Source organism: Barbus barbus, assembly GCF_936440315.1.
Source record: "Barbus barbus genome assembly, chromosome: 31".
NCBI lineage: Eukaryota > Metazoa > Chordata > Actinopteri > Cypriniformes > Cyprinidae > Barbus > Barbus barbus.
In genome coordinates, this window is record NC_136759.1 from 23,721,697 (window position 1) to 23,736,406 (window position 14,710).

The 14,710-nt window shown below is 37.4% G+C and overlaps 1 protein-coding gene across 5 annotated transcripts in view; it reads right to left on the reverse strand.

The window, feature by feature from the left end:
- Positions 1 to 3,104: 3,104 nt before the first annotated feature.
- Positions 3,105 to 14,710, reverse strand: part of mre11a (MRE11 homolog A, double strand break repair nuclease) — a 126,351-nt gene continuing 114,745 nt past the window's right edge. For all 5 annotated transcript variants that reach the window (XM_079388046.1, XM_079388048.1, XM_079388047.1 and 2 more), the window contains exons 18-20: positions 3,708 to 3,775; positions 3,449 to 3,533; positions 3,105 to 3,374 (exon numbers count right to left, since the gene is read on the reverse strand). In XM_079388046.1, coding sequence (XP_079244172.1) covers positions 3,330 to 3,374; positions 3,449 to 3,533; positions 3,708 to 3,775 — 198 coding nt within the window. In that variant the 3' untranslated portion in view covers positions 3,105 to 3,329. The remainder of the gene's footprint in view (positions 3,375 to 3,448; positions 3,534 to 3,707; positions 3,776 to 14,710) is intronic.

Sequence of the window (14,710 nt, forward strand, 5' to 3'; positions counted from 1 at the left end):
CTTATTATTCTTAACTTCTTATTAAATCTTCTTATAATTCTTTTTTGTGACACCATGTACTGCCATAACATATTTCACTATGGCTGTGTCCAAATTCAGGGTCTGCATCCTTCGGAGTACTCATTTGAAGGATGTTACGTCACAGCGCCGCGACGAAGGCTGTCCAAATTCGTAGGATCCTTCAAATGCGGCCCACAAATACGTCCTCCTTTTCCCCGAATTGGAAGGATGGGTGTGGTGGATCCTTTCCCGTCCTGCCTATCCCATAATTCTTTTCGGCAGAGCGTAATGGCGGACGAAGCGAGCGGTAGCGGAGTGGGAGAGGAGTTTCTCTGACAAAACAAGCTAAAGTTTATGCTTCGGCTCAATGAATTTGTAGGAGAAATTAGTAGAATACTTAAAAACAAATAAAAATAGGCTATAATGGCTTACCTGGATGTGACTGTCTTGTAGTCTGATATAAAAAACTCTCCGACAACGAGCAAAGAAAGTATTTAATTTATTTAATTGCTTTATTTCTTCCAAAAGAATTAAAATGAGGAGAATAACTCTTTGTTTGTCCATTTTCCTGCTTCTTGCTTGGCGCTGTCACGGTTGCTAGGCGACAGGATATGAGCAAGGGGTAAGGGAGGGAACTGAAAGAAGGGTAGGCTGTCCAAATTCACAAACACCGACTTCCGGGTTTTGCGGACGTCGGAGGATCCCTCCTCCTTCAACCGGGTAGGAAGGATCCTAAGGAGGATGCAGACCCTGAATTTGGACACAGCCTATGAAATCACTTAAATGCTACATCTTGCTTAAACATTTTCCATGAGTTTTTTGAAACTCGCGGGTGCCGCTGCGCCCCCTAATGGCTGGGCGGAGTATTGATACTAAGGGCTAGAATATCGATACTGTATCTTTTTTTATTATATCGGTATGCATCTAAGAATCGATATTTTGAGCACACCCCTAAAGCAGATCACCCACATCCCCCTTCCTACTTGAGTACAATTAACCATGCCATCTATTGGCGGGAATGGGATCTTCAAAATGGTGAGCATTTACTGTGACCGGGTTTTGACTGTTTGGCATGAAAACTGTTCCAGTACGTAAGTATAACTATTTATAATGTGTAATTTGTTATACAGAAACAATAAACATTTAACTTGATCACTGGTCTCACTTTACTTCTTTACTCAACACAACAAAATACATAAACCAACCTGAAATGTTTGACTCATTAAATACCAAACTTTGAAAGGAATGACTTGAGGACATGAACAACATTACATACCACATGATCAATGACTAACATATCTGTGTTAACTGATGTTCAGTTTGCGCGAAACAGATAGGAAAACGGATGTATGTTCATAGTTCCAAGTCAATATAAGAATCATAAAAAATCTCGTCACAGAAGCTCTCTGTGACAGACTGTTTTATTGTTGTCTTTACTACCTTTTTGGGCCTCGAACACGGTAGTTTCGTTGCTGTCTATGGAAAGCTCTGGGTTTTCATCAAAAATATCTGTTTTCCGAATATGAACGGGTCTTACGGGTTTGGAAAGACATGAGGGTGAGTAATTAATGACAGAACTTAAATTTTTGGGTGAACTATCCCTTTAAGGGCCCATTTCTAACTGTGTGTTTTGGACTATGCAAATGAGTTCCACGGGGAAAGAAAGGTGGGCCAACCATTTGTGACTACTCTGATCACAGCAAATCACAGCCTAGAATGCAGACGCATCAAATTGTGCATCAAAACTCCTCTTCATCGGAAAGGGATAAAGATACCCTTTCAACAGACAGTCCTTGTTCCGAGTCTTCAGGCCTGTGAGGGAAGGGACAGTAACAGATGAACAACATTCTGAGTCTCCATCTTAATGAGATGTTAACAGATTGACAAGTTCCCAAGAGGCAGGAGACATTAACAGAATTCTGACACTTTCTAATGAGATCAGATGCAGCATGTCTTGAGTCTCCATTACAGAGAGACAAAGCAGACTGATGAAGTTCTTAGTCTTTGGGCTTAGAAAGGCAGAAGACATACAGACATTTGCAACCTTCACTTCAAGTCCTAAAAATCTGAAACGCGGAAATGAAATTATTTTCACTTTGATGCTCCAGGAGATCAATTCAAGGGTGTTGAAATGGATTTCAGCTTCTTTCCTCACTGCATTGTTTCCCAGCACAAACATCTAAACAATCTGATTGCATATAATTAGTACGTTTTTTTTATTTGTTTTTTATTTATGTTAGATATTACATTACATGTCGGTTAACAACAAATAATCTTTGATTTATTTGTTTGATGCAAAATATGGTTCTTCAATTTCATAACTTCAAAGAACCAACAGTTTATCAGTTTTTCCAAAAGATAATGCAACTTTTAGCCATAGTAACACCCAACTTAGTGCACAAGATGCATACAATGCAAGTGATTGTCATTCATTTAGTAGTTGTTGATTACTCTTGTTTATGTTTGTTAAAAACATTTATTTTAATTACACTTGACTTCCTTATGTTGATAGTACAGTATGAGGCTCTACAAGTTAACAATATCGAACCAATTTTTCAGATAAATCAGTTGACCAACTTTCTCCAGTTTGTTAATTCCAAAGAGCCCCCTATTGGAAGTGTTCTCATGCTGACAAGGTAAAAGTACTCGACTGGTGCCCCAAACTAAGAGAGGGGGTAGTGGTAATCTGATGTACTCATAACTGCACCTTAAGTGACATGTGAACCAAAAATCAACATGTGATGCGAGTACACCTTGTTCAGAAGATGCTACAATTATCTATACTGTTAGTAGAACCTGTAGAAATGACGTCAACTGATTATCCATAGTCCTAGTGGTTCTGTGTCCTATGTTAGCTGAAGGCTGGATCATCTTACTCATTTCTATGGCATACTGAGATGTGGAAAACTTCAGTAACCAGATTAAACTATATTGTGTGTCTGGGGTGATGGTTGTAGCAGTATTTTGCTGTAACATACATTTGTTGAGTGAACTTGTTAAAACAACAAACTAATAAAATTATTCTTGCCTGAATTGTCAAATACAATATTTTGCCTTGTAGTAATAACATTTTCCTATGAATGTACACCTAAGAAAGTGAAAGTGACGGCTTATGGTTTTTATTGGCTTGGAACAGACATAAACACAGTTTTGCTTTGATAAACGCACATGGAAGCATGTCCTGGGATAATAAAAGGCAAGCATAAAAGACAACAATGTTCAACATCTAACAGTTTTTAAAACAACTGTAGGCAAGTTAACCTTGAACAAGCTAGTTTACTCAAATCTCTGCAAAAACTAGAAGTAGACAAGCAATTGGGTTTCTTTCCTTATCTGCGGTGCGGTCTTGACCCCTTGAATGGATCAAACTCATCCTGTAGGGAGAAGTGAATGTAAAAATCAATTTGTGAACAAATCCAAAAGAAAAAGGAGCGGATATTATTCCTACCTCATCTTCATCATCAAAGCATACTCCTTTAAAAGACTGGCTCTGGCTCTGGGAGCCCCTCTTACTGGCACTTAATGAAGTCAGCCTATTGGTTAAACAAGGAAGGCATGGGCAACAGATTTAGTTCCTTTTTAAAAAAAAGAAAAGAAAAAAAAAAGCTTTTCAGTCTAAAGCACTCTGTGGTTAAATTAATCCAGGAATGCAAAACTATCCAAAACAAATTAAGATGTATTTTCCACCTTTATGCTTTTCAACTTACTTTTGTTTTGGTTTGGGGCATTTTAAAAATGTGACATTCTCATCTGAGTCACTGTCCTCTATGGTAATCTGAGAAGGAAGAGAAGAATAAATAGAATACAAAATGGGATCAAAATGAAATTAAAATACTGATCGCAGCAAGATAACATCAGCAGTCTTAAATCCAGTGAAGTCCTGTGCAGTTCTTCTCTCCACTTGTAAAGAATCTCTAAAAAGATATCTGTAACTTACATACGCTCTCCAAATACGTTATTACGTAAATAACTATAAAATAGTTATAATTACAAATAACTATTTTATGAAAATACTTTTTTTTTCTGAATGAGGTCATGGTGCACTTTAATGGATAATGCATCCAAAAACTAAAATTCTTAGCCTTAGAAAGCACTGGACTTTAGCCATCGGCTAGCAGTGAAAAAGCTAATAGTTATGCCAGTGGCAATGGTGAATTGCCATAGGTGTGTCAAGATTTTTGCAACCATAAAAGAGAAGTTTGAGGGCGACTTTCAGTCTCTACACACATGGTTGTGGAATTTGCGGAGTTAGTGGAGACTGTTAAGAGTCAGACACAGGATCACGAGGGCCGCTTACTGGAGGTGGCTCTGACTGACTTGCAACAGATGAATAAAGCATGAAGAGTGAAGTTCAGTGACTTAGAAGGGTGATCGTGATGTGATATTTTATGTGAACATATGAACATAAAATGCAGTGGTGTCCCAGAGGGAGAGGAGATTGACTGAATTTGTCAACGCGCCGATACCTAAACTACTGGGAGAGACTCATTTTCAGGGACCACTGGTTATTGACTGTGCTCACTGCACTCTCAGACCAAGGCCGCAAGAGAGACAGATGCCCTGCATGATCATCGCACAATCTTTAAAAAAAATAAATAAAAAATAAATAAATAAAGGAATTAATTCTACGATTTCTCCAAGACCGCAGCTTGTACAAAAGTTATATACTTTTCTGGATTATACTGCAGAGGTAATGGAACAGTGGTGGGTGTTCAATGAAGTGATTTGCTTGAAATTAGAAAATTAGAGGTGACACACAGTCTCTGCGTCCCAGCAAAGCTCCATATTCAGAACAACGGACAGTTCAAGACCTTCACTGTCCAAGCAGAGGCTGCAAAATTTGTGGAGACCAAGCTGAGACAGAAATAAGAAAATATGTAACTCACTCTTAAAACATTTTACATTGCTTGCTGATACAACCGAATTTTGGAAATGTCAGGACATTTTTTAACTTTGAATAAAATGAAAACAAAGACTTTCAAATCACATGAGCCAATATTTTATTCACAATAGAACATAGAGAACATAAATTATTAAATGGAGAAATTTTACACTTTTATCCACTAAATTAGCTCATTTCAAATTTGATGCCTGCTACAGGTCTCAAAAAAGTTGGCAAGGGGCAACAAAGGGTTGAAAAAGCAATACATTCTAGGAGAACATCTAGCAACTAATTAAGTTAATTGACATCAGGTCTGTAACATGATTAGCTATAAAAGGGATGTCTTAGAGAGGCAGAGTCTCTCAGAAGTAGGCAGAGGCTCTCCAAGAGAGAGAAAGAGTGTATAAAAATATTGTGGGATGTGTCAAATTGCAAAGGCTCTAAAATCTTATCATGTACAGTGCATAACATCATCAAAAGATTAAGAGAGAAACTGTAGAAATCTCTGTGCGTAAGGGACAAGGCCAAAGACCTTTTGTTGGATGCCCTTGGTCTTCGGGCCTTCAGACGACACTGCATCCCTCATCAGCATGATTCTGTCATTGAAATTACTAAATGGGCACAGGAATATTTCCAGAAATCACAGTCGGTAAACACAATCCGCCGTACCATCTGCAGATGCTCTATCATGCAAAAAGGAAGCCATATGTGAACATGGTCCATGTTTCAAAGTGGAAAAGTGTTCTATGGTCAGACGAGTCCAAATTTGACATTCTCGTTGGAAATCACGAACTAAAGAGGCGGGAGACCTTCCAGCGTGTTATCAGCGTTCAGTTCAAAAGCCAGCATCTCTGATGGTATGGGGGTGCATAAGTACAGATTTTTTTTATCTTACACAGTTAATTGAACAACCTACAAGAATAACTAATCGGTCTGAAACTAAAATAGATTTATTATTCACAAATAGACCGGAAAGGATTACTAAAACCTATAATCTAGTGACAGGGCTGTCAGATCACAATATCATTCATTTTTCCAGGAAGCTAAAAAAACATTGTTTGAATTCCTCAGCCACACCAATATGTAAATATTATGAATTAGTCCCAATTAGTCAACAGGAAAACCTTGGGGTAGCACTAAGAGAGATTGAATGGAATGGGGTCCTCTCTAAAGGTGATGTGGAGAGTGACTGTGACCAATTTACATCAACGATTAAGAAAGTTAAAACCTACCTCAGAAAGCGGAGCCAAAAAAAAAGCAGGGATACAATGCCCTGGCTAAATGAAGAGTGTCTTACAACAGACCGACAAAAATTTACCTCACTAAGAAATAAAGTAATACAAAGGCTAAGACAAGCTAAAGCCACATTTTTCATTGATACTATTGAAGAGGCAAGAGGAAATGGGAAGAAGATATGGCAAACCATCAATAAGCTGATTGGCAGAAAACAGAATTATAACAATAAATATTTAGAGTTGAAAATTAATAATGAATTGGTTACAAATCCGATCAATATATCTACAGAATTAAACATCTTCTTTTTAGACTCTGCTTATGAAATAACTAATTTTTTTAATTCACCTAGCTGTTCTATTTGCTCCATTAATTGTGCACAGCCGATTTTCCACCTACAAGAAATAACTGAAATAGAAGTAGCAAATACATCAGTGGCTTAAAAAATTCTAAGGCCATGGATATCTATGGCCTCGATACTAATTTTTTAAAAAGGCACAAAGAGACCCTCTTACAGCCCATTACATATCTGATTAATCAGTCCTTAAGACAACCATTGTGCCATCAGCATGGAAGATAGCCCTGGTTACACCCATTTTTAAATCAGGTGATAGATCATATATGGCCAATTATAAGCCAATCAGTATTTTGCCTGTTGTTTCTAAAATAGTTGAAAAATGGGTGGCTAAATTATTGATTCAACATCTTAATAAAAGCAATAATTAATTTCACCCTATGCAATTTGGGTTCAGGGCCCATCACTCAACAGAAACAGCTAACTGTTTGTTTTTGGAAAAGGTTAAAGGCTACCTAGATACGAGTTCTTATGTTGGAGCTGTCTTTCTAGACCTAAAGCGAGCTTTTGATACTGTTAATCACGAAGTTCTTTTAAATTAACATATTTCAATTTCTCTGAACAAGCTCTCAACTGGATAAAATCATATCTGTCCAGCAGAAAGCAATGTGTTCGTATTAATGATTCAAAGTCCCCATTCTGTGAATGTCCAGTAGGGGTCCCCCAAGGCTCCATACTTGGTACAATTACTAATTTACACTGTATATAAATGATCTGCCAGAGGCATGTAAAAATGTTTATGTTCAGATGTATGCAGATGATGCTGTAATCTTTACATATGCTAAGAACTATCATGAGATAGCATCCACACTTGCATCTGCAATGGCTCACATTGATGACTGGCTTACTAAGTCGTGTCTCTATCTAAATACCAAAAAAACAATCTGTATGGTGTTTACCAAACAAAATTTGAAGGTGTCACATTCTAATGTGTTCCTTAGGGGACAGGAGCTTGATATTGTTAATGAATTTAAGTATCTAGGAGTCACATATGACTCCACCCTAACATTTAAACGTCATGTGAAAAAGGTGGCAAATAAAGTTAAATTCAATTTACAGAATTTTAAACAAGTTAGACCGTTTCTTGACACCAAAGCTGCCAAGTTGTTCTTATATACTATGACCTTTTCACATATTGAGTATTGTTTTATAAATTGGTCATTAACTAGCACAACTATTCTTAAAAGTATTGAATCTTTATTTAAGAAAGCCATACAAACTTTTGATAAAAAGCCATTGTCATTCCATCATTGTGATATCTTAGAGAGACAAATTTTTAAGCTTTGACAATTTCAAACGTCTCAAGTATGCTTGTTTGGTATATAAAGTGTTACATAATTTTGCTCCCCCTCCGCTGCATGGCTTTTTCCAAAGACTTGAAAGCAGAGGTAGTACACGGGCCTCTGTAAATGGGGACTGTGTGATACCATTTAGATGTACCACTTTTGGACAAAACGTATTGTCGATAATAGGTGGTAAACTCTGGAATAGTTTGCCCCTCCCAATAAGAGAGTGTCCTAGTCCCAACACCTTTAAAATTCACTTAAAACAGTGGCTTCTAGAAAATCAGAGATGTATTTATTTTTAACTGTCACGCATTTATATACAATTTCACTGTTAAATTGAATGCAGTATAGAGGTGGATGAATAATGTCTTTTCCATTATGTATTTTTGTTTTGCTTGTTTGTTGTTAATGTATGTTATCATTATGTGTATTTTTTCATTTATAGTGAATGAATGTTGTATTATTGTTGGCTGTTTTTATGTTACCTGCCTAGGGACTGCAGATGAAAAGTAGTTATTGTTACTAATTCTGGCATATTTACATGGTGAATTTTTATACAACAATGTTCATGAATATGCATGGTCCCTATTAAATAAATTAATAAATAAATAATAAATAAATAAGTGCATACAGTATGGGCAGCTTGCATGTTTTGGAAGGTACTATGAATGCTGAAAGATATATAAAGCTTTTAGAGCAACATATACTCCCTTCCAGGACAAAGCAAAACCACATACTGCAGCTATTACAGCAGCATGGCTTCGTAGTAGAAGAGTCCGGGTGCTGAATTGGCCTGCCTGCAGTCCAGATCTTTCACCTACAGAGAACTTTTGGTGCATCATTAAACAAAAAATACGTCAAAGATGACCACAAACTCTTAAACAGCTGGAAACCTATATCAGGCAAGAATGGGACCAAATTCCAACACCAAAACTCCAGAAACTCATAACCTTGATGCCCAGATGTCTTCAAACTGTTTTGAAAAGAAGAGGAGACGCTACACCATGGTAAACATGCCCCAGTCCCAGCTATTTTGAGACCTGTAGACCTAATGAAATTTGAAATGAGCTTATTTTGTGCATAAGTGGAAACTTTCTCCATTTAAACATTTGTTATGTTATCTATGTTCTATTGTGAATAAAATATTGGCTCATGTAATTTGAAAATTTAAACGTCACACATTTCCGCTTTCAACATTTTACAAAGGTAACACAAATAAACGTAGAGTCTTTACAGATTTAAAAGATGAATTACTCATATCTGTATGAGGAAAAACATGGTAGTATTTTAAGAGAAAGTGATTGCTCCATCTGTCTAACAGTGAGTGCTCTACTGTTCAGCCCACATTTTTCTAGGTTAACATTAGATTGAGCGGCCATATAAATTGCTGCTACTAACATATTTCAGATTATAAAACAGATTTGAGGTCAATAAATGATAGGCGAGCATTTGGATGTCCTGCTCGATGCACTGTATTAACACAAAGACCCACCGTTAATGATCCATCATGGACTGGGTGAGTTCATCGTGAAGATTTTTTCTATTTTTCTTTTCTGCGACTAAGGGACTAATACAATTTTGGTCAACCAAGCTCTTCTCGTCGACTAATGGTTTATTGACTTTTAGGGGCAGCCCTATTTTGATTATATTGTGTTGTAAATAAAATACAAATAATCAAAACCCCCATTATTTTACTCTCCTCCCATTCTTTCTTACCTCCCTCTAAGTCACACTGATGGCCCATTAGGGGAGGGCCCTTTGTCTCTCAGGTGTGAATCACTAAATATTCATGGGTATTGTTACTCCCTTGCATATGGCCTTTCTAACACAAAACACATCTGAAGTGAAGTGAAGTGACATTCAGCCAAGTATGGTGACCCATACTCGGAATTCGTGCTCTGCATTTAACCCATCCAACGTGCACACACACAGCAGTGAACACACACACACCGTGAACACACACCCGGAGCAGTGGGCAGCCATTTTATGCTGCAGCGCCCGGGGAGCAGTTGGGGGTTCGGTGCCTTGCTCAAGGGCACCTCAGTCATGGTATTGAGGGCGGAGAGAGCGCTGGACATTCACTCCTCCCACCTACAATCCCTGCCGGCCCGAGACTCGAACCCGCAACCTTTGGATTACAAGTCCGACTCTCTAACCATTAGGCCACGACTTTCCCCTATCTTACAAAAGTAAAAGAAATATATTGCTTTCTGTGAATGAGTGAGGATGATTTTCACATAATTTTTTAGCAAAAACTCTAGTCTACCGCATCTAATTCTCAAAAGTCTTGTGAACAAATGTTCTGTATGTGTTTTATGGCCTTATTTCAGTGACTTAATGTTAGTGGTTTGCGTTTGTTGGAGTGGTTTGCATTTATAGCTCTGTTTTTCGGTTATCTACCTATCACTCTGTTGTTTAAAGTGATAAAATATAACAATTCTCACCATATTTTCTGATATTATCTATCAAACTAATTTGACTAATTTGATCGTTCACTTTTAATCTTAATCGCTACCGCAGCATGTTAGCGTGTCATTTGTGTTTCCATTCACGTTTACTACCGTTTCCTTTCTATTTCTTGCTATAGAATATACTAAAGTACATCTAAATATACATTTAAGGTTTGCACGTTTCCTGATGCAGTGTGTTATCTTTAGCAGGATTACTCATCAAGAAATTCATATAGATACGTCTCTGTATTATACTCTATATGCAGCAGCAATGTCTTGAAGCAGACAACCAAGAACTAAGACTATGGTAGGTGGACCCCGATCCCATCTAGGGGGGTCCTGGGGCATGCAGCCCTGGAAGAAATTTTTGTACATTTTAAAGTGAAATTTATTTATCTGGGGCACTTTGAGAGTTCAAAATTAAGAGTTCAAACATAAGTTCAGTGTGCAAACTAAAAGACAAAATTGGTGAATTGACTTTGTACTTGAAGTTTAAATCCTCTTTTTAGGGTAACACTTTATTTCGATAGCCCACTTTAGACATTCTACTAACAGTAAGTAACTTTGCAACTACATGTCAACTGGCAGTCATTAGAGTATTAGTAGACTGTTTGCTTAATATCTTCTAACACTTTATTTTGATGGGTCCACAACATACAACATACTGACTATGAGAAACTTTGCATGAGTGTGTCAACTTATTCTACTAACCCTAAACCTACCCTACCCTACCATTCTGCTCTGTAACTACATGTCAACTAATTCTCATTAATTTGCAACTACATGTTTACTAACTCTCAAAGTTACTTATAGTTTGTAGAATGTCTAAAGTGGACTATCAAAATAAAGTGTAACCAAGTAAAATAATAAAATACAGCTACAAGCAGCAATTAAGGGGCCAAGCACAACAAGCAAGCATCAGACCAACTGTAGCATGAGTAATTGAAGCCAGTTTAAGGTGATTTTAGCCAAAATGGCTGAAAAATCATAAATACAACTACTAGTAATATGCTTCAATGGCTTATCACTGTCGACCAGTAGGTGGCCCTGTTATCAAATCGATGTGGTATTTTCTGTGTGAGGTGATAATGGCACACACAAAGTTTGGTGTCAATATGTCAAAGCTTTGCAGAGAGACAGCCTCAGATGCAATATGGCATCATGCCTAAAATTTGTTGTGGCGCAATACAAGAACAATTTTGTTTAAACATGAAATCCATAAAATCCATAACTTTTGTCAGCAAAGTCTGAAGATGATCTGACTCGATTTTGGTGAAAATCGGACCAACGGTCGAGAAGTAGTTAAAAAAGGTTTTCAACAAATAAAAATGGCGGACAGGAATTTCAACCGACTATGGCAAAATGGGTATCTATTTTCTGGGCATGACCCAAGGAATATTTTGTTTCTCCTTCATTTAGTAGGCGGGACTATCCCACCATTTTGCACATTGCAATTTCTCCCATTAATAAGTATAGGAGTGAACTGTCTTTGTATTTCAATAGTCTTTGTTACAGCCAATCAAATGAGGTTCTTGCTGTCTCTCGATTTTACTCTAATCTGATTGGTTCAATAAACACTCCAGACGTGAGAACCATATTAAGCCATATTAAGTGTTTATGGTTTCCTACGGGAGGAAAATGTTTAACGAGAAACTTTGCGCACTCCATTCATAATCTGCTGTTCTATAGCCACGGATTTGCAGGTCTTGTCTTTTTCTCTTTCAGATGAGTTGCAGGACCCGGTTCGTTATTCGCGGCAGTCGTCGTGTGAAGCCCTCCTAGTGTGAAGACCGAAGAGTGTAAAGACCATCAATTCTACCGTGCGACTCCACTGGGCAGGGGATAGAACATTACATTTACATTTACATTTAGTCATTTGGCAGACGCTTTTATCCAAAGCGACTTACAATTGGGGAATACAAAAAGCGATTCATCTTGAAGAGGCAGTCAGACAGAGGAAGCGCTCGTAACACTATATGCATGTGTCAATTTTATTTAATTTCTTAAATATGTGGGTATATAGTATTTATAGAGTTGTAACTTTTAGTTTTAGTTACTTTTTCTTATTTGTAAGTCGCTTTGGACAAAAGCGTCTGCTAAATGACAAAAGTAAAAAGTAAAGAGTGTAAAGACCATCAACTCTACCGTGCGACTCCACTGGGCAGGGACACCGGCAAGGGATAGAAGTATCGCTTTTTATTTTAGTTTATTTATTTATATATTTATTCTTGAAATGTTGTTATATGCATGTGTCCATTTTATTTAAATTTCTTTATTTTCTTAAATATGTGGGTATATAGTATTTATAGAGTTGTAACTTTTAGTTTTAGTTACCTTTTCTTATTTGTAAGTCGCTTTGGACAAAAGCGTCTGCTAAATGACAAAAGTAAGTAAGTAAAGTAAAATTTATTGTACTAAATAAGTTTGAATCGTTTAACCACCACAGTGTCTTGTCTCCATTGGCAACGCACATGATTCGTGTCGAATGCAAGTGACGTCGCAGTAGCGGAAGGAATTATATACTTCTATAATTAATTGTGTCCAACGTGTATTTGAGAAACACATTTCATAATGAGATTCTCCCCCATTTTCAATTGTTTTAGTTCAATGAAAGGTTAGATTTTTGTGATTTTTTTAAATAAAAGATCAAAAGTATTAATAATGCAGGTTTATTTTCAGAGCCTTCTTTGATCATATTTACCAATTGTAATGTTTATCTTATCAGATATACAAATTTTGCAGACGCACACTACGTGAACACACTTCCTTTATTAGTCTTCCCATACACCTATTCTTTGCTCTCTCTTTCCTCTAGCTCCCCCTACTTGTCACTACCCTACATCCCTCCTTTTCTTAGAAATATATGCTTATTCATCTAAATTTATCACATCTCAAAACTCTCAACACAAAACCAAGCAATATATAAGTATGCATACTTTCCAATACAGCATACCTTCATTCCAATTATTATTATCGACTTAGCATGAACATCACTTAATAAACATCTTTGCCCAACCGATTATTAGACTTGTAACACCTTAAATCAACATAGACATTAGAAACATTAATAACTCTTTAAAACAATTGAAAACTTGGTTTTCCCTTTTATGTTTTTTTCCCTCTTCTTTTTCTCCATCTTAAAATGTCCTTGAAAGACCTTCTCCAAAAACTCAGTCCAATAACACAAACACAATCAATTCCCTTGATGGCTAGGGGTAGACTACCCTGCCACCATATACACTCACTGGCAACTTTATTAGGTACACCTTGCTAGTACCAGATTGGAAGAACCTTTTGTCTTCAGAACTGCATTAATTCTTCGTGGCATAGATTCAACAAGGTGTTGGAAACATTCCTCAGAGATTTTGGTCCATATTTACATGATAGCATCACGCAGTTGCTGCAGATTTGTTGGCTCCACATCCATGATGCGGATCTCCCATTCCACCGCATCCCAAAGGTGCTCTATTGGATTGAGATCTGGTGACTGTGGAGGCCATTTGAGTAAAGTGTACTCATTTTCATGTTCAAGAAACCAGTCTGAGATGATTTGAGCTTTGTGACATGGTGCATTATCCTGCTGGAAGTAGCCATCAGAAGATGGGTACACTGTAGTCATAAAGGGATGGACATGGTCAGCAACAATACTGTGGTGTTTAAACTATGCTCAATTGGTACTAAGGGGCCCAAAGTGTGCCAATAAAATATCCCCCACACCATTAAACCACCACCACCAGCCTGAACCATTGAAACAAGGCAGGATAGATCCATGCTTTCATGTTCTTTACGCTAAATTCTGACCCTACCATCTGAATGTCGCAGCAGAAATAGAGACTCATGATACCAGGCAACGTTTTTCCCATCTTTTATTGTCCAATTTTGGTGAGCCTGTGCGAATTATAGCCTTCGTTTCCTATTCTTAGCTGGCTGGAGCGGCACCCGGTGTGGTCTTCTGCTGCTGTAGCCCATCTGCTTCAGGGTTTGACGTGTTGTGCGTTCTGAGATGGTATTCTGCATACCTTGGTTGTAACGAGTGGTTATTCAAGTTACTGTTGCCTTTCTATCATCTCTAACCAGTCTGCCCATTCTCCTCTGACCTCTGACATCAACAAGGAATATTCGTCCAAACAACTGGATATTTTCTCTTTTTCAGACAATTCTCTGAAAACCCTAGAGATTGTTGTGCGTGAAAATCCCAGTAGATCAGCAGTTTTGAAATACTCAGACCAGCCCGTCTGGCACCAACAACCATTTTATAATTCAGCAAAAATACGATTTTGTGTTGCAAAAATGAGTACACACTCCTGAAAATTACTTAAAATAAATAAATAAATAAATAAAAGCCAATTTTTGATGAACAGGTAAGTATATTGAACCAAAACTGTTAAAGACAAGTAATTTCCTGGCAATTAAAAGTGTTATAGCGTACCGAATCATACTCAGACTTAATGCTGGCAGCAGTGGAACCACTTGGCAGAGAACTACCAGGTGACTTATTTCTTAG